The sequence below is a fragment of the Halichoeres trimaculatus genome, unplaced genomic scaffold, assembly GCF_033239565.1.
Source record: "Halichoeres trimaculatus isolate MK-OKI-2021-1 unplaced genomic scaffold, fHalTri1.1 fHalTri1_scaffold_12, whole genome shotgun sequence".
In the NCBI taxonomy this organism is placed as follows: Eukaryota; Metazoa; Chordata; class Actinopteri; order Labriformes; family Labridae; genus Halichoeres; species Halichoeres trimaculatus.
In genome coordinates this window covers 2,452,746-2,477,573 of record NW_027437190.1, presented here as the reverse complement: position 1 = coordinate 2,477,573, position 24,828 = coordinate 2,452,746, and the positions used below count along the sequence as shown (strand labels likewise).

The 24,828-nt window shown below is 42.0% G+C and overlaps 1 protein-coding gene across 1 annotated transcript in view; it reads right to left on the bottom strand.

The window, feature by feature from the left end:
- tsnare1 (T-SNARE Domain Containing 1) overlaps nt 1-24,828 on the bottom strand; it is a 247,546-nt gene that overhangs the window by 118,981 nt on the left and 103,737 nt on the right. The window contains exons 5-7 of the mRNA XM_074683894.1: nt 3,647-3,737; nt 3,466-3,540; nt 3,202-3,258 (exon numbers count right to left, since the gene is read on the bottom strand). Coding sequence (XP_074539995.1) covers nt 3,202-3,258; nt 3,466-3,540; nt 3,647-3,737 — 223 coding nt within the window. The remainder of the gene's footprint in view (nt 1-3,201; nt 3,259-3,465; nt 3,541-3,646; nt 3,738-24,828) is intronic.

Here is a 24,828-nt window from a genome sequence, read left to right as displayed (position 1 = left end):
TGATTATGTGTATTTAAGGATGTGGGTGGAAAGCAGTCGATAGCGTTTGCATTGATCAAAAGTGTTTGAATGCATATGTATGATATTCTTAACGCCTCTCAGCCACAGATGTGAACTCAGTGAAAAAGCTCCAGCTACATCTATGGCAGTGACCACAGACTGTACATCTCACCAACACGCTCTATCACTGATTGGTCCACTTGTTCTATGCAATGAGGAAAAGTTAGAGTTATATAATGTTCCATGCAGCTGCCGCCCCCATAGCCATTTACTTCCACCACCTTCAGTTTGAAAGTCCTGATAATACGTCTCCAGGGGGACATGAAACTCTGCTGCTACAGGCTGTCCTCTGTTGGAGTATTAAGAAGCTATAAAGTCTTTCACCAGTGTGGTTTGTAAGATGCTGTCTTTCAATCAGAGGTGGGCAAACCACCTCACTCAAGGGCAGAGTGGACCGGGATCGGGAGTACCAGGAGTTTTCCTGGTGGGTCAATCAATAATGGGCCGAAGGATGGCCACTATCTATCTATCTATCTATCTATCTATCTATCTATCTATCTATCTATCTATCTATCTATCTATCTATCTATCTATCTATCTATCTATCTATCTATCTATCTATCTATCTATCTATCTACATGTGGACTGTACTGGGCCAGTCCACCCCTGCTCAGGGACCATCAGTCAAGACATGAGGGCCTGTTTCCATTAACACCAAATGTTTCTTTTTTTTTTCTCTTCTTTTATTTTTGGACCCCAGCATGATCACATCAGCACTATGTGACCATCTCACAACAACAATTAAACTTTGTAAACTTAGTTTGTACCTACCAGAGCTCATCTACCAACTTCAACCTCACCAATCAGAGCTAACGTAACCTCACTCTTCATTTTATTGATAGACTCTCAAGTTTGAACAGACCACTGCAGAATAACTGCTGACTATAGAATGAACATCAGCACAACTGATTAACCTGTGTTTTAGCCTTTGGCTCATGTTTGAGCCTTTAGTTCATGTTCTAGCCTTTAGCTCCTGATTTAGGCAGTGGCCCCTGTTTCAGCCTTTAGCTTGTGTTTCAGCCTGTAGCTCATGTTCTAGGTTTTAGCTCATATTTTAGCCAGTGACATGTGTGTTAGCATTTAGCTCACGCTCTATCTCTCTCCTGTTTATGATTCTTCTGCTCTTCTGTCTTTTTTCTGTCAGCTATGCTCCAGTGTCCACTATCAATACAAAATTAATCACAAGAATTGCTTTCAGCAGAAACCCCCCCCCCCACAGATTTCACTTCTCTCTACTAAACTGCACTGGCCGGTGTAATGTTTCCTCAAAGGGACTTTTTGTTTATGTGCTGTAGGATTTTGTGGTCAGGTTGACAGAATAGCATTTGTAAATGACCAGTTTTGGTGCTGGTCATCTCATTTTGAATAAGAACATGCAAATACAACGAGATTATTTCAAGATCACTTATAAAGTCTTCAAATTAAGTTAAATAAATCTGATGCTTTTTTTTTAAGGAATTTGTTTTAGGCAATACAGTCCCATGTATTCACACTCCTTGACAGTAGGTGGTGAAATATGCCCCGTAAATGCGTATTAACATCAGCGAAGTTGTGTTTTGGAGTCCTAACTGAGCAAAGGAAAACAAGAGTAAGACAGGAGGACAGGAAAGGAGGACCAAACCCTGCTTTGTCAAACCTCAAAGAATTTGAGAATAAAACACCTTTCTCTCTAAAGGCAGGTACACATTACAGTATAATGTGGCTGATTTTTGTCCAGATCTCCCCCTTACGATCAAAGCCAGCAAAGGCCAGATTGTCTGATGACATCATGTGTGATTTTCCTGTGGTGTGGGGTGTGTTAAGAGTGATTTCTTCTTGTTGGGGCCGCTCGGAAAGCTTCCGCTACAGTGATTGTAGATAATGACCATGTTTAATATTTGCAACTTAAAATCCTGTAGTGTGTGGGGCACTCTGAGAGGAGCTGAGCAGGTACACCATGTGATGTGACATGTACCAGATCAAAGCCAATCAGGATGCGAGCTGATTCAGCTGACTGTCTGAAGAGGAAGTAAGAAATCTATCTGAGATACTTGAAACAACTTTCCTCATCTCCAACTCACATTATTATTCAAACAGCCCATATCCCGTCTCCACAACTTTTTCCATAATCCTGTTTTTTTTGTGTGTTTTTTTTTTCTCGAAATACTAGAGTCCGAAAACAAACACCTTTGTTTTTTCCCGTATGTCTGTCATGTTTGTTTACACTGAAGTCACATTTTACTACGTGAGATTTGGAATATTGAGCGTGAAGAGGCTGAAGCTCTGCTGAAGAATCTGTCAGTGTGTGGTGTCCTCAGAGTGCAGACCACACACTGTAAGATCAGGAGGGGGGTGGGGGGTGGGGGTGTTCGCCCACCTCAGCTTAGAAAATGAGCAGTTTCGACCCCCTCACATTTGCCGTCAAAAGTACGAGTGCATATCTGCCCTAGTACTACTATCAAATTTGTTCCATTTTTATTGTGAAGAATACCAAAATCAATAGAGATCCACTCTGTGATTTACTGCTTTCCTACTCAAAGCCACTTTACATGAAAATCTGTTCCACTTTATCAGTAGGTGAAAACAAATATCAAAAGAACTCTACTCCACCTTCTCCTGGTTTCCTACCACACAGCTGCCAGGTGAGAAGCAGGTTTAAAGGATCCTGACTAACTTCTATGGTTAGTTTGGAGTGTAAATACTTCACTTCAGAGATCTTTAGCACCTTTTTCCTCCTCTCCCAACTCAGGTTGTGCAATCAGCACATAAACCAGCAGATATCAATAAGCTTAGATTACATTATCTTGTTTTAGCAATCAACAATGAGTCTCTCTGAGGATTGACTTTCATTTGTCAAACCTGATTACACATCTCCAGCTTTTCTTTCAGCACTCACAGGCCTCACAATAAAAACAAACTCTTTCCAGTAACCTATTTAGATTCAGATAAAAAAAAAAAAAAAAACACATTTGAGCAGAGCATATGAGCTGCACATGATGGATGGAGTCCACAGTAATATCAGCCAGTGAAAGACACTAGACGCAGCTTCAAAGGAGCCCTTGTGAGGAAGCAATCGAGCAGAGAAATGCCATCTCATCATCCCGCTCCTTTATGAATGACAGAGAAACAAAGGACAGCTTCTCATCCTCCCTATCAGCTCACCTTTCTCTTGTCTGTCTGTGCTGGGGGAAGCAGGGCCCTCGAGCGCTCTGCAATTTTCTGGAAGAGAAGCAAATGAAAAGAGAGGGTCAAGAAGAGGCTTTGTATTTCTAAAGAGGTCAGACAGCTGTTTTTCATTTGGCCTGTATTTGCATTTAGCTCTTAAAAATATTCATCTTTCTCTCAGAATGAAATAAGTTGAGATCACACATGACAATTCAAACAGGTCCCAGAGTTAACAGGAATGTACTGAGAGCGTGTATCCACCTTCTGCAGATCTCCATAGCGCTGCACGGACTCTGACAGTTCGGTCTTTAATCTGGTCAGGCGCAGACGATCTTGCTGTGAAACAAATCAAGATTAGCTTTAATTAGCCCAAATGTTGGTTAATCCGCTGTTTATTCTGGAGAGTTCTGCTGAATCAGGGAGGCAGGGGAGCATCAAATACCCGTGAAGAGCCGCTGATTATATCAGAAAGCTGCTTGATGAGCTGGCTGGTGCTGGTGATGACTTTGTTGGTTTGCTGTTGCATGGAGTGTCTGGGGACAAAGATTGGAAGACAGACAGATGGAGAGACAGAGGGAACATTTGCAGTTAGCAATATTTTCAAACACAGGTTCATCTGATCGCTTAAAGAAATAGTTTTCTGTTTAACTATTTTTCAATTTAAAACCTTGATCTGCCTTTGTTAGCTGTAATAACAAACCTCAAACTGGTTCATGAAATGATGGAGGGCGGGCTTCAAACACAAAGGTCTGCCCAAAGCTCCACCCTCCTATGAGCCCCTAAAAGGCCTGGCCAATCAGAGTGAAGGGGGTTTGTGGAGCAGGGAGCCTTAAAGAGATACAAGCTACCACAAAGTGTTTTACACAAAGACTGCAAGAAGGGTTTACTGAAACACCAATAGATCAATCAATCTTAATTTATATAGCATCATGTTAAACGTTATCTCAGGACACTTAAAAAAAAAAAAGAAAGAAAGAAAAAAACAGAACATTAACAGGCCTAGACATGATAACGTTAATATATTTTTGTTGTTTTTTATTGCAAATACCCAACATCAAGACAAGAGAGGGTATAATGTTTTTTTTTTTCCTTTTCCTCTTTTTTTTTTTTTTTTTTTTTTTTTGGAGTTAAGTGCTCTTAAAACAAAATTAAAAGTATAAATAATGAAAAAAAATCTAAAATTAATAAAAAAGATACATACTTATATATATATATATATATATATATATATATATATATATATATATATATATATATATATATATATATATATATATATATATATATATATATATTCCCTTGGATGGAACATTCAAAGGTAATAAATTAAACAGTATTTGTTTCCCTTTCATTTAAAAACTAGAAGTTGAAGGGTTAAAAAGGAGAGGTAGTTAAATGATTAAAGAAGATTCTGGGTTTCAACCATAGACTCTTTAGTAATGAACGTAGTCTCCCCAAGGTCACTTGTCTGTCTGTGTCCGAAACCAATTTCTGAAGCAAATCAGCTGTTGTGGCCACATGGGAAGTGACAGGGGCTTCAAGAACAGCTAGAGAGCGCCTCTCAGTCAGGTGAGCTGAGCTGTGCCTCTGACTGGACAATCAGACAATCCTAATAGCTGTGCCTCTAATTTGGTAAACTCTTGATCTCAATATCCTCTAAACCACAGAGTTAGAAAAAAATTCACCCCCCATATTGAGTCAGAAATAGTAAGTTAGATGGTGAAATTAGCAAATCAGACAGGGGAAATCCCCCACCCACACACACACAATTTCAGTCAGACAACTCACGTTTGATTTCTTTATTTAAGCCGAAAATATATTTTATGTTTGGAGTCCAGGCTCCGGCCTCATCACTCCTCACAATACGTTTACATGGCAACACTGAGGAGTGATGAGCAAAACATACTGAACACAATCCCCCCCCTGGAGCCTGCAGGTGGTTGCTGGGGTGGCGGTGGGGGCAAAAGAGCATGCAGCAATACAAATGCAGAGCAGCAGGGGCATTGACAGGCAGAGAGAGATGGGAGCATCCCAGCTTAAAGAGACCATCCTATGGAGAGGCAGAGGACATGATTGGAAGATGGTTATGACTAGTGAGACATGTGATATGGGCATAGCAGTGCAGCTAAAGTTGTCTGCCTGAACACGCTCACAGGCTCGCCACATATACCCAAACCCTTTTTAAGTCCATCTCATTACTTCTCCATAGATTATAATTACAAGCCTACATCATAATATTGTTTCTGGAGTTCTCCTGGTGTCCCCCACAGAGTTTAGGTGATTCTCCTGTACCCACACACCTGTTCCCCATCACACTCATCAAGTGTCTGCAGTTAAGCTCTGCAGAGAGAGGAGACCAGTGCCAGAGTATTCCCTCTGCTACAATGGCACACTGCCTGACTCTTTGAGATTTTTCTAGTGTTGATCTACCGTTGCCCTCATTGTACCTCCTGCTTCCTTGCCCCAAACTCTGCCACAACTCTGTCCCCAGTTCACCACTCAACATCACTGCAGTGTTCAATAAGTTTCCTTAAACTGCTTCCTCTGGCTCCACCTTGCTTTTGGGTCCAAGTTTCAACAGCTGTTTAAAAGCATAACAGGCTCAGAGTGAAGTACTCAATTATTATATTCCTTTTGTTGGAGAGTGACCTCAAAGTCCCTCTGATTGTGTGACTCTTGGGTACAGACGGTTAATCTAAATTTCTAATCAAAAAAGAAAAAAAAAAAAGGACCCCTTGTTTAAAGGGACAATATGGAGTTTACAAAGTTAATGTAAAGATTTTTTTACTCCATACATGCTCCACCAATGCCCAGATGTGTGCACAAAGCCCTGATTTTTGAACTTTGACTCCCTCCATCAGCCTGTACCTACCCTTCATTAACAAAGCTTTTCAGGGCGAATCCTCCTCTCTCCCTGCACAGAACCTGAGGGGAGGGGGGAGGGGTGACGTCACGCACATCCCCGCGCACAACCAGCGCTCAGCGCTGTTTCACCTAGCCTCCGCCTGGCATAAACACATCGCATGCGAGTAACTTTCCACAGTTGAAGATTGATTCTGCAGAGAGCAAGAAGAGACTGGCATCAGCCTAGACTAGCACAGCCTCAACTCCTGCTCATACTCCAGGCAAATCAAAGAAACGAAAAGTTTTATCTAGTGCAACAAAAAGGTCCAAAGTGGAATCTGATAGTCGAAGGCAAAGAACTAGAGTCTACATCGGAGCAGCGTTTGAGCAATGAAGAAAGCTAAGAGCAGCTCTGGGGATGAAAAAGGACCCACCGTTAGCTCTGCTTTTGCTCAAAACGTAAGAGCTATCTACAAATTTACCTAAAAATACTATGAAATGCTCGTAAACGTAGCGTGCTACCTGCTATCAGGGCAGCATTGCGGCTACACTTTCACAACAGGTTGTTTACCATGTCAGTTGCTGTCAGGTTAGAAAATAGAATGAAATGCTACTAAACGTAGCATGCTAACCGCTATCAAGGCAGCATCGCCGAAACACATTCACAACAGGTTGTTTGCCACACGTTAGTTGCTGTTCGGTTAGCGATTGAGTGAGTGTTTTGCTTGTTAGAGTAATTTGAGAAAAAATATGTTGCAGATCTGGATTAGCTATGTATTTTGATAATCCTGTCGCATACTAGGCTTTGGCTTTCAAAGTGTTGAAAAGCTAACACTTATAGGGACAACAAGGTTTATACTTTTTCATTCAAATATCTCTAAACTACTCCGTCACTGAAAACCTTTGTTTGCTTTTGAAAACGTTGGGAAATAATATAGACTCAAATATACTTTGTCCACACACATAAGTAACTTACAAATATATTTTTTCTTAACTCAGTTGATGTAATGCCTGCAAACGCTACAGCTTTATGTTCGTGCTTGTACTTGCACGCACGCCATGCACGAGCTGAACACAAAGGCTGCAGTTACACCTTATGCCTGAGGTGGCAGTCGAGAGTAAAAAAGTGGCAAAATCCATATAGTCCCTTTAATGACATTTGTATTTCTATTATTTAGTAGCTCTTGAGTTTTGACTAATACTGTAAAACAATCCTCACCAGTGGCTGAATGATGTAATAAAGGGTCCTTTACAAGCTTGTCTTCTAGATGTATTATTCAAAGGGCTGCTGCAGCAGTGTGGTCAGGGTTTAGGGCACAGGGCAGCTTCAGAGTAACTCCTCCACACTGCTGACCGGCCTGATGTCGGTTGCCTCTCTTTCAGGAAGCCCTGTAGTTCATTTCTCAGTTTCTTTTTCTTCCACAGGTCTGTGACGATTCCCTCTCCAAAACAATCAGACTGATGTCAGACGACAGCCTCATCACAAAGGCTGGCAGAGCAATAAGAGCTCTGATGGCATTTTAATCCTGTTTGTCTCAAAGTGCATTTACTTTTGACTCGTCTTCTGAACTGTCTGGGACTTTTGTGAGAGTAAAATGTGACATTCAGAAGCACAGTGGTGTGGTTATTTTCACAGGAGGAGGGTGCTGCGGGGGCTAAGCCATGGCGTGCTATAGAAAGAGATGAAAAGAGCAGACGCATTTATTTCAGACGTTAATAACGTCATGACCATGAATTGACACTGACAGCCTCAATACAGATATATAATAATGTATGTATTAAAGATGAATCCTTTCAGTTTTTTTGTCTGCAGTAAAAAAGGTGAAAACTAATCTAGGCTGATGAGTGCTGCATTGGTTTGTGCTGTTGCCCCAAAACATGGCGGCTTATGATTTGAAACCTGCACAGGCCTCTCTGTGTGGACTTAGTGTGTTCCCTTTAGGCTCCAGAGGCTTCCCTCCAGCCCGCTCCCAGGCTCGTGTGGCTGAGATTAGATTCGACCAGCGGGTCGACTGAGTATTAGCAGCTATCTGATTCAGGTGAACAGTGTAGCACAGCCAATCCTCTCTGTTTCACCTTTTTGTTTGAGGTGTGGAGGTGAAGGTGCAAAGTTCAGATTAAGGCACTTATTAAACATCTGCACTGTCAGGTCACCCTGGCTCTTCCAATCTCCCCTCTACAGCAGCGTGCTTCCCCAAAAGGCCCACTCTCATCCTCCAGACTTGACACCACGGTCACCTGCCCCACAGAGATAGAGAGCTGCACAAACACACCTCTGCTGCTGCTGCTGCATACCCTGCTCAAATATTGATCTACATGGAGCTGCTGGCAGGAAGAGCACACAGACCACAGTGCACCAGGGCTGCAAGGAGCATGTCACCATAAGTCTGTGCCTGCTGCTGGGAAAAGTCCAAGTGTCACAGCGAAGAAGGAGCTGAAAAACATCAGGCACGGTATCAGCGCACAGCAGGGTTAAAGACAGTTGAGGAGTCAGTGAAGCAGGCAGGGTTGAAGTTAATTTTGCTACGAGAAATAAAGTTTTACTGTAAGGGAATAATTAAATTGGACAGCAGCCAGTCAGTGCTGGGCCAAAGTCGTAACACACAGACACAGAGCGGTCCATGTGAAGAGGTTCCACACTTAATATCTAATCAGGGTTTAAGGCTTTAAACTGTCTGAAAGCTGTTTTTTATTGCTGCCAAAGATGAGGATAAATCTGTTTCTATGTGAGATGAGCCCATGTGATGATCGGAATATAATGTTCAGAAGAATGGAGCATTGATGAGCAGAATACAGCTTCAGTGATCAAATTAAACAAAGTTTCTTTTCTGTTTGAGCTGCAGTGTGCATATGGATCCTGCTTACTCAGCCATAGTATGGGCACACACACACACACACACACACACACACACACACACACACACACACACACACACATAACAAGAAAATTAACAAGTGCTAAACCTCGGCCTGATGCGTCATCGTTTAGCTGCATCGCAACAGACGACAAGGATTATTCTGAAATCGCAGCCAGCTAATGCTCCATCATGTTACCCTCCAAAATTACAGAGTGCAGCACAGACTCTATGCCTGGCACTCTGCATCAGGGATCTGCAGGAATGACAAACTAAAACTGAGCTGTGGATGTGCAGCTGTGTCCACACTCTGACACATATGGAGAGTTTAGTTTCAGAGCACCTTTAATGCAGCAAACACTCGACAACATGTACACAAAGCCACACAGCTGCCCTCCACAGTGACAGAACCACTCACCAATCAGCCGTGTACATCTCTCTGATCCTTAAAAAGCTGATATGACTGTGTGAGACACACACTGACATACCTTGACTCCTGTGTCTTCTGGTAAGTAAAGCTCTGGGACTGAATAGAAACTCTGGACTGTATAGAGAACACCTACCCCTTTTTAATGACACCTCACTTCACCCACAGCTTAACCAACCCAGCTCCTGGAGACTCTTTATTCAGACAACAAAGTGCACTGCAGACAACAGAAGTCTATCAAGTGTTTCTTTTTTTATCAAGGTTTATCTTATTAGACTCAATAAGAGGTCTGAAAAGACAAAAGTAATGCCTAAATTGCATAAACAGATTCACCTGTGGTGTCAAAAAACATGTTGGTCAAGTTACTTATGGCTTAAAGGCTTATGTGTTTATCTATCCATTGATTGAGTCATCTGACAAAATCCATTCAGGTTGAACAATGCTGTCAGATATGTGATCTGATTACAATATAATTGATTGACTGCAAAGCCTCTGACTAATTAGAATACTTTTTTTTTTTTTTTTTCACCAGTAGTATGTTTGTTTCTACTTTCAGAAGATGATTTGGTTTAAAAATGGTTGGTAAAATGGAAAAAATAAAAAATAAAAGTTGTCATGAACAAAGAAAATCTGTTCCAAAACAAACACACAGCTGAACAAAAGTCACATCTTTACAACAGTGTACGTGAGACTCCGAACCAGGAGATGGCAAGAAAGTCAAGTTTAAACAAATCCACCTTTTGGCATCTTTAAATGGGACGTATCATGCTTGTTTCTCTTTTTCACTATGCCAGACTTGGCTGCCTGTAAAGCATTTCTTCCCTCAGTACAAGTCATTTAGTTCCTTCATTGCCCCACAATAGCATTCTCAATATCCTCAGTTTAGGCCATTCTGAAGATCTCGTTGAAACGCTCCGTTTGGAGAATTACCTCCAGTAATCTCGCAAAGTCACAGCCCTTTGTGCTCTGATTGGTCAGTTCTATCAGAGGGGCGGATGGGGTAGAGCCAGGGGGCGGTTTTTGCAGCATGGCAGCATTTACAAAATCACCACATTGAATGGGGCAGACCGAATGAGTTTGCTGTTTGCCAAAACTTCACCGTAAGGCATTGATAGCACTAATAAAATGGCAGAGTGTAGGATACGTCCTTTTGTATTGGACCCGAGTCAGACCCGGACGGTTCTGCAGCTCAGGAGGAAGAAAATCCACCTGGACACAGATCATCTCAGGACGCTTTAGTGTGGTGAGTCAAACCGGAACTGTAACATGTATAGTTTATACCTGGAAATATAGGCAGACTTCACCAATAAACTATTTCTATAACAGGGCTCCATCCTGCTCCTTCACTTTTCTCTGTCTGTTTTATCCATCATGCTGAAAGTGTAGTCTAAAGATCACCTCTACCGTCAGCTCGTCACTATGTTATTACCGCAGCATCATTGTGGTCCAGGTTCACAGTGCATGTCAGAACAAGCATGCAAATATCACAGTCTCACAAGTATTACCACGTCTGCTAAAACTACAGTGTTTTAACTGCTAATTCACCATGTAAAGCCAAGCTGCTCAGCAGAGCATAGTCCCTGCATCCAGCGGTCGACGGTCGAAATCTTGCAGCCAACTGGCAATGACCTATTTTCAGAGGCATCAAATCTCGTTCTAGGATATCAGAAAAAATACAATATCTCATTTTTTGAAAATTTGGGGGGTGAAAGGTCTTGTTTTCAAATGTATTATATTATATGTAAGTATTAAATCAGGCATCAGCATAATATTCTCCCCTTTAACAAGAATTCTATAGATGCTAAAAACAGCTCTGTATGATTTATTTGTAATTGAACTTGATCATTTCATTATTATCATTATTACTAATATAATTACTGTAAGTGAACCTTTTTTTTTTTTAGCTTAAAAAGTGGCCATGTTTTCTTTCCTGACTCAGCTGTCATCTCATTTTATTTTGATGTTTGAAGTTAATGTAGTTATTATATTAAATTCACAAATAGGCATCAACCTAAATTCTTTCAATTCTGACCCATTTTGACCGAAATGCGTTAGGGTCGAATGTTCAAAATAAATACTCAGAATATTTGTGGGTGAAATCCAGAGTAGAGGAGAGGTTGATATTGTCACTTCTTAGCTTACACCTGAGTACCAGCAGGTCGTCCTCATCTCCTCCTCACTTTGTGGGAAATCATCCGGCCTTGCACCAGTTAGCATTGACATGCTACAGGCTACTAACAGCTGATTTCACATGTAAACAATGCAGCCATGGTTACATGTAGGATCTCCAGACAAACACTGGAGAAAAGTAGTAAAAATATCATTGAAGACAAAATCAGTTTGGTGTCCATGACCAACAATGAACCATACAAAGTGATGATCCACTCCAAATGCAAAAGTGATGAAAAAGAGATGAAAAAATTACAAGAAACAGACAAAGAAGAGAGAGCTGCTGCAACAGGCAGCCTCAATCAACAGGGCTGCGTCTAGCAACATAACAACACAACATAATACAGGATAATTAATTTATTATCACTGTGATTATTCTTTTTATAGGAATAAAGGAGGCCCTGGTGACTTTGTGTCCTCTGGAGAAAAGCTCACTGTCTTACACTTCCAAAAGCCCTGAGCTCACAGATTTCTGTGAACAGTTGAGGTTAGTTTGGCCAGCAGGAGTCTCAGTAAGTTGAAGGGAATCCTTAAAAAGTTGCAGTCTAAAAATACCATCTGGGCCGTGCTTCAGTTCTGATGAGCTCTGATTTATCATCCGTGAGTCATTAGAAGCTCCGCCCACCACCGACACACTGTTACCAAACAATCAGAGCTCGCCCACCACCGAGGACCCCTGAGAAGACCTCTGCGGTATCTCTGCACGGTGATACATCTGCTCGTCACACTCTTCTCCCACAACAAGCTGTAGAGCCAGGCGGCCAGAAACAGCATGCAAAGATTGGAATTGCTCACACTGTGAATTTCAATCAGTCACCTCTGCTGTGTGTTTCTGCTGCCTGCCTGGTGTTTGGTATTCCTTTGAGGTCTGGCCGGCCGCGGTGAAGGAGAGCTGAGGAGTCTGCGAGCAGCTGGCTGCAGGGGGAGGTGTGAACGATGGAGGGGGTAGAGACAAGGTGGTTGAGGGGAGCGCTGTCCTCTGAGTGCAATCATAGTTTCAGGGCTTTAGGGGATAGAGCAGTGCTTACACTGACTCTGATAAGGATTAAACTACCAAACTGGAGTTCTTCAGACTCACTGCTGACCTCTCCCTGGCTCAGACCACGAGGCAAAATGTTGGGAAATTCAGCACGGACTCTGGTCCAAAACACACCCGCACTCATGACGACACCGCCGTTAAGACAAACTAACAGCGCTCCATCAGAGCACACACCGGGTTTGTTCACCTGCAGAGCTGATGTGGGGTCAGAATAGTCCTGGGTGAGATAATAGGCAGGTTTGATTGCTTCTGCTTTTGCCTCTGTGTATTTCGTCCACCAGCTGGTTCAGGCTGCATGACCTTTGGAGCTCATTTTAAGGTGCGATGAGAAAAACATCCAGAAAAACATTCTTGGAGTTAAACGCAGTTGCTCAAATAAAAAGATACAGGCCAAAAATAGTGTCAGAGTGAGCCAAGAAGAGAGTAAACCCTGTCTCCATTTTCACGCTAACGCTAAACCATAGCATAGCATTGGTCTGAGTTCTGGAGCTAGAAAAGTGGCAGAAGTTGCCAGACCAAGCCCCTCACACCTCTACCTTTAGAGGAGTGTTCCAAACTTCCCTTTGCGGAGATGAGCACTGAGTGTCACAGCTATGTAAAACACAATCCATGTTTAAACTTGTCCCTTTGTTGATGAGCACACCTGCAAACCGACACGACTGATGAATCTGTGCAAGAGTACAGCTGACAAACACTGCAGGTTTTCATGGGCTCTGAGCAAAGAGACAAAAATCACTGCAACTGTCAAGATCAGACGACTGGATACAAGTTTAATAACACTGAGAACAGACAGGCATGGAGAGCCAAAATGGTTTCTGCAATATGGAGCACTTCAAGTGGGACTCTCACCGTCAGAAACGACCGTTCCATCACAAAAACTAGCATCTCTTTTCCTGCTTCCTCTGGTTTTATTCTCTGTGCTACAGGTGATGGATCCCATAAGCACAGAGGGCTCTTCAGGCCACAGCTGCACACGAACCAAAGGCAGAAGGAAAAGGTTTCATTTCCATTTATTACACTTCTGTGTTAAGGACTGAAGTCTGTTGATCGTCAGATTGTCTATTATTTCTCAGCTGGTGGTGTGAAGAGCAGAGCAGGGTGATGGATGTGCAGACAGACAGGGACTGTAGGGAAAGAGAGGGAGGAGGCCTGAGATGCAGCTTATGGACAAACTGCAACAATGAACAGACATGTTCACCTAAAGGGGGACCAAGTCCAGGTTACCAGACTAGGTATGGCCAAAGTCAAGCTTGGGGGTCAATCTAGGCCATATTCTATGGCCTGCTTTTACCTTATAATGTATTAATCATATCACTAAAATAAATCCTCATTACAATAAAGCATCAATTCCACCAAGTAGTTTTGTCTCGGTGGAAATTTTGTGGCATTTTCTTTGACTTTGACTTTCTTGACCGACAGGTCCCCACTTTCTTGGTACCCTTCTGCTGGAGTGCCAGACATACGCTGCATTTCCACCAAGCAGTCTGGTTTGGTTCGTCTCAGTGTGGCGCACATTTTGTGGCGTTTCCACTGACTTATCCTGGGACAGATCCCCAAATAACTGAGACGAGCAGTCCCACATTTTTGGTACCCTTCCGTATGGGTGCCAGACTGAACCGATCTGCTCTCGGAAGGAGAAGCAACAACACTGCAGAATGTTGGTTGGTCGGAGGAATCGTCATTTACCCCGACAGCGGCTGCATTTCTCCTGGCGGCACACAGACTTCTCTGAAACAAAGCTTGATTGTTCTTTGTATCAAAGAGCTACATGCCAATCACAGAGAAGGAAATGCTGCATGTCCTCCATCATGGCTCTTTGTTTACTGTGTCATGTTTTTCTTCTTTGTTGTATTTATTAGCGGGGTAAACTGTGCCGCACTGCTACATCGTCATGCTAATGTTTAACAGCTTGGGCTTTCAGCATCTGGCTTACACGCCACCCACAGCGAGAGGGCACAGTTTGCTGTGGAAACGCAAACAGGATCAGGCTTAACTGTACCAAACCGCACTGAACCGAACCAGACGGCTGTACTGATCTGACCCTAGCCGGTGCAGCTAGACGCACTGTAGTCCACTGATTGGTCAGAAGAATCATCACTTCCTGTGTGACAGTGATAATAAAGAATGACACATAACTCTGACATGTTGAAATCGACTTTGTGAAGAAAACTTTTTTATGTTTGGGAAAGAAGCATCACCAAACACCTGTGAAGCAGTAAAACTGCTGTCCAAACCAAACAGTGTTTTTCTTCTTCATTAGATTTATTAGCAGGGTACACTGTGTCATGCTGCTATGGCATCAGGCTTTTACATAGCTGACATGGCCATCAGCATCCAGCTTACACACCACCTACAAAAAAGGGGACGGTCAGCTGTGGACATACAAACAGGATCAAGCTTTACTGAGCTGACCCGTACCAGACTGTACTGAATCAAACCGGACCACTTGGAACGGTGGAAACGGAACTTCACATTTTCTGTCAAGGTCACAAACAAGCCTAAGTCCATCTGTAAGGTCTCGCTGGACTCCATCTGGGCTGTTCATAGGCTGCTGGTCTGAAGCTCCATACATTCTGTAGAAACTCAACAACTCTCACAGCTGACATCTTTAATTAAATGAATCTATCATGAGGATGAAATGTGGGAGTGCCAGATTAAAGTTAGGAAATGAAGCAGAAAAGGAAAAATGGAGCATAAAAACAGCTCAGAAGTCAGGTTCAGAAATATTTGGGTCTAAAAATGTTGTTTGAGGTCAAATAGTCTGAATATGAAAATCCGGATCAAATACAGATCCTGACTCTGTCATAAAAACATCCTGACATGTTTTGCCCGTGTCGCCCTCTAGTGGAGAAGATGCTCCTAGGTAAAGCACAGAGTTTGCTGATGTTTACACAGCACGTAACTGCAGAAAACTGACCACTGATCATCTGGGATCAGAGACACGTGAGGGACAGGTGAGCTTTGATTTCATCAGTCTGATGATGATGGAAAAAGAGGTTTGAGCACTGAGGGACTGATTTTACAGAAATCACTTAAAGAAAGACTTAACTTACAGAACATCCATGTGTTACTTTCACAGCTAATAAATATGAAGAGATGCTAGAAAACTAAAAAAAGCAGGGTGACAGGGAATTTTTCAAACTTGTAGGTGGTGCACGAAGTAACACTTGAAGGATAATAAATGCAAAAGAAAATGTCACAGATTCTGACAGAGAAGAGGCTGGAGAACTCCACCAGGTGCTGTGCTGACTCACGTGGTCCTGTTCACCTCTTCCCACGTCACCATTAGTGGAAACTAATATCAATATAATATCAATTAATATCAGCTAAGTTATCTGGTTTTAAGCCTCAGGGCTCTGCTCTGACTGTGGACCTGTTGCTGTGTGAGTGAATGAGGAACTGTTGGAACAGTGGAAGACTCTCAGTCCTGCATGTTATAGATTCAGAACGCCATTGACTGGTAAACCATGGCGGGGGCTGGCTGTGAGTCTGAGGAACAGTGTAAAATAACTCACAGTGGATTATTGATTTGAAGACAGCTCAGTATATTCTCCTACAGTAGTGCTGTGGATGTGTGGATGTGTGGTGTACTATGTGGCAGCCTTTAAACTCTTGGATAATGTTGCACTTTATCCGTCAATATTCTTTTCTTATTGTTGAAAATGGCTGAATTAGATATCACTGTTTGTACAGTTTAATGTGACTAGTTTCAGATATCATCAAAGCTTCCTCAAGAAAAACAAAAACAAAAAAAAACAGATTTAGTCATAGTCCTTGCTAGCAAAATTTCAGATCGAAATAAACAGACTTTTTGTGGTTTCTCTTTTTCTCTAATAAAGAAATAACCAATCAATGAAAACAATGAACTACTAAAGGACTAAGACTGAAACGGATGAATACAGTAATTAGGCCTATCTATCAAATATGTAAAGGTATGTATATGTACATCTCCTCCTCAGTGTATTTTTTTTATTTATTTATTTTTAATAAGTTTGTGTGTATGTATAAGTGTTTATGTAAAAACATATGTATTTTTTTTATTTTTTATTTTTGGGTTATTTTCTTTGTTATCATTACTGTTATTATTTGAGACAATTTAATTTGATAAATGTTGAGTTTTGACTCTGATTAAAGAATAAAGTAAAAAAAAAAAAAAAAGCTTCCTGAGCCCGTCTCTACTGTCCACAGTCACCATTTGGTTTCATGTTACAGTACAAGTTTCAAAAAACCCTTTCAGTACAGAGACTAAAAAAAACAAACAAACTTGGATTTGTGGTTGTTATGTGGAGAGAAAAAAAAAGAAAAGAAAAAAAAAAGAAAGAAAGTTTTGCAGAACTGAAACTAATGAATTTGATCAGATCCGTGTCCAATATGTTCGGGAGCATCAACACCTCACTGTGCGCTGTGCAGCTGGAGCTGGACAGGAAGTCAGGCACCAAAACAACACTGAAACTGCTGCATGACTTTCAAAATAAAGTACTGCATCTCAAAATGAGCTCCTTTAGTTTCACTACAACAAATCAACATTATGAGCAGAGCCAGGAGTCAGCAGGTTTGAGGTTTTACAGCCCAACATGAACCAGGAGAAGATCCTCACTGCGGTGGAAAGAGCGGGAAATCCTCAGCCATGTATAACCCCTCCTCCTCATCTAAATCCACGGACTGGTCCTCACTGCTTCATCTGACATTTTCTTTAACCGTCTTTCACAAATTCTGTGATAACAACCTGAATTCCCCACACAGAGAGAGAGTTGATGGAGCTATACAAACCCTCCACATCTTTACCTGTACAGGACAAACCCTCACTGTGCCATCTCTGCGGCTACATCTGCACATCTGAGTTTGTTCCTTTCATCAGCCTCCTCCTCTGAGTCAGCTCCATGTACTACACCGTCTGCCGACTGTCTGACCACAGGACCATGTCGTACCTCAGATTACTGCAAACTGTTTCCTGTGGAACTACAAGTTTACCCCCCTCATCTATCTGCCTCTCCCTGTCACCAGCCCCTTCTGACTTGGTCCTTTTTAACCCTGACGTTCTGTTCTGGGCCCTATTCTACGAAGCAAGTTCAGTCTAGCGAGATAGCCTTGGAGCTACCTCGCTGAACTGAGCGTGGTAGCCGGCGGTCTCGCTACATGGTTTTACAACGCTGGTTATCAACCTCATAAGTGGATCCAGCTAGGCAATGAGCGCGTGCACACATATAAGGCGGAGCCCACTGCATCTGACCAATCGCGAACATGGAGCAGTCTGGAGCGTCAGAGCAGGCCGGAGAGAGAAGGACCACAACACCGTCACCGCTTCTAAAGCACGGAAGGAGTGCTGGCAGAAAATTGCTGACAGTCTAAATGCGTAAGTGTAGTGGTGTAGTGCAAAAAAAAAAAATCTTTTGTGCCATTATCATCCTGAAATAGCACTGTTCACCATGCACTTTTACTGTAACATGCAACATACCTAATATATTTCTTAGATGAATTTATTCATTTGTTCATTCCTCTCGTGTTTACATTTTTTGTGTGATATGTAGCCCACATGAGCCCTACATAAATTCCTGTCACAATTTTAATACGGGCAATAAAAGATTGTCATGGAACAGAAGTGTTGGCATTGAAGATCTTATTACAGCAATGAGAGTTCTTCATTCCCTTTAACTACCTGTAGAAAGTGTCATGTACTACCAACCCCTCCCTGGAAAAACCGGTACCTTTAATAAAGGTGGTCATCCCAAAAAGAGAGCGAGTCAGGCTCCAATGTCCACGGGATCCTCTAAGAACAGACAAGCCATTTTTTCATGAGGGCTCATTGGTCAGTGGGCGGGGTTTTTATAGTCCGCGAGTTCAATCTGGAACCTAACCTGCCCCGGAGCAGGTTAGCCGTTCAGCACATGTTGCCATGGAGACTCGCCTCACTGAGGAGTGATCCCGTGTCGTAGAACAGGGAATCCTGAACCTATCCTAAAAGCTACCTCGCTAGGCAGTAATCCTGCTTTGTAGAACAGGGCCCAGATCAAATTTGACCAAATAAATAAATAAATTCAAAACAAAACAAAACAAAACAAAACAAAGGGGAAAAAAAGGAGGAAAAAAAGGAACAACACGCGAGCAATATGTTAGTAGATGTGCTCTCATATTAGTCTATAGGACTAGGATACTGTTGTTACCCATGATCTTTACTATAGAAAACAAAATAAGTGAAATAAAAAAAAGGTTTTTAACCGCAGACAGGTAATGTATTGTATGGTCAAAGGTCTGTGAAGCCAAAAAAATATAACATTCTAAACAGTGTTTACATGGATAAAAACACATAATAGGTTCGCTATGTGGTGAAAAACAATTTTGGATGATAGCTTTTGCTTTTTAAACACAAGCTAAGTTTAACCACGGGTTAGATTTAGCCTGCTAACACCAAAGAGGTGGGCAGCTTTTTAACACATTACAAGGCTTAAAAACTGGCCTCTCTCACATTTCTATTCTTCATGGACAAACTGAATGACTGCTCCTTTCTTTGGTTACAGCCTGAGTTCACCAGTTGTCACCTACTTTCAATCCATAAGCATTTCAACACCTGGGTGTAGAATAGAATAGATTAGAATAGAATAGAAATACAGAAAATGCTTTATTTATCCCTCAGGAGAAATTCAGGAGGAGTCACAGCAGCAATCAAGAAAGCAGAAGTAAGAAAGTGTACAGAAAGTGCAAAAAGGTCCATAACAAGATAGAAGATGACAGCTTGCCATCATCATGTGGCCAAATGTAGCATCCTCAGAACAGGCTAACCCTAGAACCTGACAGAATCAGCCTGGATGTTGCTGTCTGTGCACACAGCAGGCATGAGGGGTCCTTCGCTGCCCAGCATTTTAGGTTGGGGTGATGGTGACCCCGGCTAGAATGTAAAGACAACCCACCCGATAAAGATTCTGTGAATCTTTGCTTCAAAAAGGAAGAAAATGCATTCAACATCTTCTGTCAGAGTAAAGGAAACACAATGCATCCTGGGAAGAAATGGATGTAATTCCACTTGTGTAGTCAAAACATTCTTAAAGGATACCTTTATAGGTACCCTTAGAAGCACTGTCCACCCCGCCTGACATCCTGACGGCACATGAATGCAGCGTCTGATCACAAACACACTTGACATTTTCCATTTACATTTAGATAATGTATTTCAAGAGCTCATCTGAAGATGAAAGCAAGCGACAAGAAAGTGGAGTTCCATTTTAAGACCAGCAATGCTGAAAAAACATACCTTTAAGGAATTCTCACAGAGAAACACACAAACGCATGCACACACAGGCACACAAGCACACACTCACACATGCGGGTGCTGTTCCATCTGACATTCAAACGTGCATCTCGTACAGAACATACACCTACAGTTAGTTCACGCAATCACATGTCTGTACGAGTGGAGCATTAACGTGGGTTTGAGAGGCAGAGTGATGCCTGCGTGTTGTGTAACAGTGGAGGAGGAAGAGGTGGAGGTGCATCCACACAGTCATGATCCCAGTCTTTAAAGGTGGCTGTGACTCTCTACCTGAATCCTGCCCTGCGGAGGTTTTACTTCCTGATGATGTCTCTGCTTTCTAAGAAGGACTCTGTCAAAGTTGCTGTGTGATTACCCAGCGCGGTAATTACCAGTTCTATGACTCTGAGGTCTCTTGTGTCACGGCGGTAAACGAGTGGAAATGGTCAATTAGGTTGCTGCAGCTGTGTGTGTTCACTTATGGAATCTCCTGTTTGTGCTGGTCCATATGGTGGAGTAGGTTTAAATATGTATGTGTAATGAATATTACAACAGGTTATTTAAGGAAAATGACTCTGGAAGAGCCAGCAACAGCTTTGTCATTGCCGTTCAAAATGACTCACATTAGCATTTTCTGAGCATTACCCAACAGTGGCACAGCATGGTCGCTAAATACTGCAGAAGGCTGGTGACAACATTAAGAAATCAAAAATAAAATCATTTTCAGATCCATTTCTCAGCTGGTTTAACACACTGAAGGAATCTAACCAAGATTAAATTTTTTTTTAAAAAAAGAGAGACAGAAAAATGATTCAGATGATCTGTCAATGTCTTCATAAGGGTCATTTTCCTTCTCTTTGGCAGACCTGTAGTGTCAATCTGAGGTTTTTTTTAATTTGTTTATTCAACTTTAACAAGCTGTTGTTATCAGTCTTTGTCGTCTATGTCTCGACATAAAAAAACCTAGCCTATGGTATGCTGTTAATGAGTGTTCCTTCAGCATGGGGCCAACGGTCTCTGGCACTGCCATTTTTGGGGTCCTTAGCTAAACAGTTCGGGAACCCCTGATCTAGAGGTTAATCTACAGTGCATGGTGAACAGTGAGATACTGCTGGCAGATAGTGCTACAGACTCAGCTAACCTCATCCACACACATTTATAAATTGCTGACCAATAGAAAAGAAGGATTCTGGGTTCAGTATTGTTGTTACTCCAGGGTTTTGGGTTATTTTTCCAGTTGTCTTCCTGTTGTGGGTCACCCCCAGTGTTTCCAACGATCTCCTCCTGATTCCCGTGTTTCCACTGATTCCAAAGCGTTCTGTTTTTTTTTTTTTTTTTTTTTTTTCCTGATTTTACTTTACAACAAAAACAACAGCAAAATTTCAAATACAGCATAAACGTGCCAAAATTTGCACAGTGTGGAAAAATAAGGCAAAAGACTTTCCTGGATGAACCTTGGAGTACATTTTTTGCCCAAAGACACGGGTTCCTATGACACATCCAGTCTCAGGCTGATGTAGGTCTAGGATCCTGAGGTCTTGTTAAGACCAGCTGCAGTTGGAAGCATACTTCTGGTGTCCTGATGAAGTCTTGCTGAAAGGAAATGTTTTGAGTTTATATAATGGCAGGGAGGGGGCGACCGGATCTTCCCTGAGGGTCCTGGGGGTGTCTGAGGGTCCTTGGGGGATTGCAGATTGCATCCATTCACCTTCCTGGTTGAGTGAATCTGGAGTGAATGTTATTCTGCAGCTAGCTCCTGTCCTTGGCAGCAGGAGCAGCACACCAGATGGGGATGAAGGAGGTGAGGATGAACTTAAATGTGGGGGTGCTGAAATGTAACATCACTGACTGTAGCATCTGTTGCCGTGTCTTCTTGGTATCCAGAAAGTGAAAGGGCTCTGCAGAGGGGGCGTCACAGAATCTATAGTATCATCCCAATCAAGTCACACGATGACTGAGCTGCCCCCATGTATCTTACATCTTGTCTCTCTAACAGGTCGAACCTGGTGTGGCTGATATAGATAAGTGGAGATGCAGCTGTTAATGTTGGTGACATGGTAAAGAGCAGGGGGCACTGAGTCTGATGTGTTTCTTCAGTAATCTTTGCAGCTTTTACAGTCCAACTGTCTAAGCCAGCTTTGTCTACAGCCCTGATAACAAACTACAGAGACCAGTGAGGGGTTATCAGTGGTGTTTATGTGGCCGGATTGGCTTCATTTAATTGTTTCAGGCAGTGGCGGCCTGTGACCAAAATGACTGAGGAAGCCAGAACAATGACCAACGGATTTGATTCAGTGTTAAACTGTTATTTTCAAATGGATCTGTTCCTGTGCCGTTATTTTACTGACTTCTCATCAGTGCATGTGTTAAAAAAGAGGGTAGTGTTAATGAGAGGCAGTCAGCCTGAGAGTCCCATCAGGTGTCAAAATGACGAGTGTCTGCGTGATGACGTGCCTGTGATTAGGTGAGGGGGAACAGGGAGAGCTGTGGGGCCTGCTCCAGGCTGAGCGTGCCTGCGGCTGTGGCTTACAGTTGTCTGTGTTAAGTTGGAGAAAGCCCAAACACAGCTGGAAAACGTTTTGTAGCTTCATTACAACTGAACACTAAACACATAACGGCAATCATACAGAAAGTTTGTCAGTGTTAAGATATTAAAGACATACTTTATTCATTGCTTTTGAGCACATTCACACAAGCTCTTCCCTCAGCTCTCCCCTGAGTTAAACTGAGCTTTGGAGTCGGCTTACCGCCAGTGGCGTGGCGTGGAGATTTTTTTTGAGGAAGCCAAGTGAGACAAAGCCTGTTATCTGTATTTTTTTTTTAGGGAGTGGGGTACATAAAAGGCTATGTTGCAGTTTGTATCGCTATTTCATGTAACGGACCTGTTAGAGTGCCCGGAGAGCGCTCGTTTTACTTACTTTGAACACCGACACACGCCCTTTAGCTCTCCCACCCTCACTCACTCATTCACACACGTACATAAGATAAGATAAGATATACTTTATTGATCCCCGGAGGGAAATTCATGTTGTTTGGGCTCTCTTCCAAGCAAAGAATTGTACACTCTGATGGCTGCAGGGAGGAACGATCTTCGGTACCTCTCGGTCCTGCAGCGCACAGAGGTAAGACGTCCCCTGCAGCACAGTCCTCTTTATTTAGCTTTAACATCGTATTGATTAATTCAACCGCCCACTTAAACACACAACCGGCCGCTTCATGCACACTGCTAATGTGCTAACCTCCCAGATTTCATTCAGTGGCTCGATGATGACAATACTGTGATTTGATTGGTTTGAGGCCAAAGACAGGGTGGCTTCCCTTGGCACAGTCTTGGTCAATCACAGATGAGCAGTGTCATGACCACGGCCTCATCTGATTGGTTAATCATTCTTGTTTTTTTTTCACCAAGGGATGCCAACTCAGCTTGGCTTCCTTGCGGACAACAGCGTGCAGTATCGTATTTTCACCACTCATTCGCCACAGAACATTTACGAGGGCGCTGTTTTACACATTGTAAAATGCTCAATAAGTAGAGGAGAGGAATAAGGAAGAGATGACGGTGACAAAACACAGAAGAAGTATCAAAACTGTTAAAAAGGAATATTTTCATTAAATCACAGCTACAGTCTAAAAAAAGAGAGGAAGCATGGCTTCCCTTGGCCTCCGGGAGAAAACGCCACTGCTTACCGCCCTGTTTGACTTTGAGTTGATCCTCAAAAGGAAGTTTGTGAAGTCATTTATTATTGCACACTCAGGGTCCTGTCTCTGTTCAGTCTCTGACTTGCTAGCTATGTTTTTGTGTGATTCAGCTTGTCACAGTGGGCCAGTTGCACAGAGTGTGGGTGTTTTTTTTCTTCTTTTAATAGTTTGTGATTGGTTGGACGCCAGGTCCGATCTGGCCTCCCTCAATTTTTTTTTTTAATGATGCGTTGACCATTATTCGATGAGCCTTGCTTTAATCTGATTGGCTGATACAGGTTGTTTTTGTGTCTAGGGGAGGAGAGGTGAAACTGACCTCTGAACTGACAGACAGGACAGAAGGCATTAACATGACAGTGTTAAACACAAAGAGCAATTGCTCCTCACACTCCGACAAAGTACGCTGATGTAAAGTTTTAACAACAAGGAAATGACAAAATTGAAAATGATATATTGGGGTGAAGTTTAACATTTTTTTCCTTTAAAAAAAAAATATATATATATATATATATATATATATATATATATATATATATATATATATATATATATATATATATATATATATACATATATATATATATATATATATATATATATATATATATATATATATATATATATATATATATATATATATATATATATATATATATATATATATATATATATATATATATTGGGGAAGCCAGGCTTCCCTTGGCATCCATGGAAAACCACCACTGGTTTCAGGTATAGACAGGCAACACTGTGGAGACTTGGTCCATGTTTTATACAGTCCATGGGTAAAAACTAATCAGTAGCCAGAAAACTTCATTTCTAAGAGGCAGGTCTGAAGACATGACGCCCTTTACCCACTGAGGCTAAAAAAATGCTATGCTACCAAGAAGGCATTTATCACCTTTGTGATATTTCCAGTGTTTTGCTTTGCATCACAGATCTGATTACAGTAATAAACCACATATCACTGGAAAGTGCAAATTCTTGTGTTTCCAGTGATCTTTGATTTTTTTTAAATGGTGACAGAGTTACTGTTATAACACTATAGCCAGTTTAAATATATAAATATAAAATGTTTTTTATTGAAGAGAATATATCAGCCTGTACCTTTGCACACTTAATCTGCAGAGACAGTGTCCACCAGTGGAGGGCACCCTTTGAAACACACTCACATGTCCTCTAGCGTGATTGGGGAGAACACCACTCATTGCTGAATGTGCTAACAAAGACAATGACACTCAGAGGGGGTGAGCCATTAATCCACTTAGACTTTTCACTGTGTGCATTTCCACGATTACGGGGGTGGGTCAAATTCTATTAACCGTGAGATTTGAGTTCCTTTGCCTGA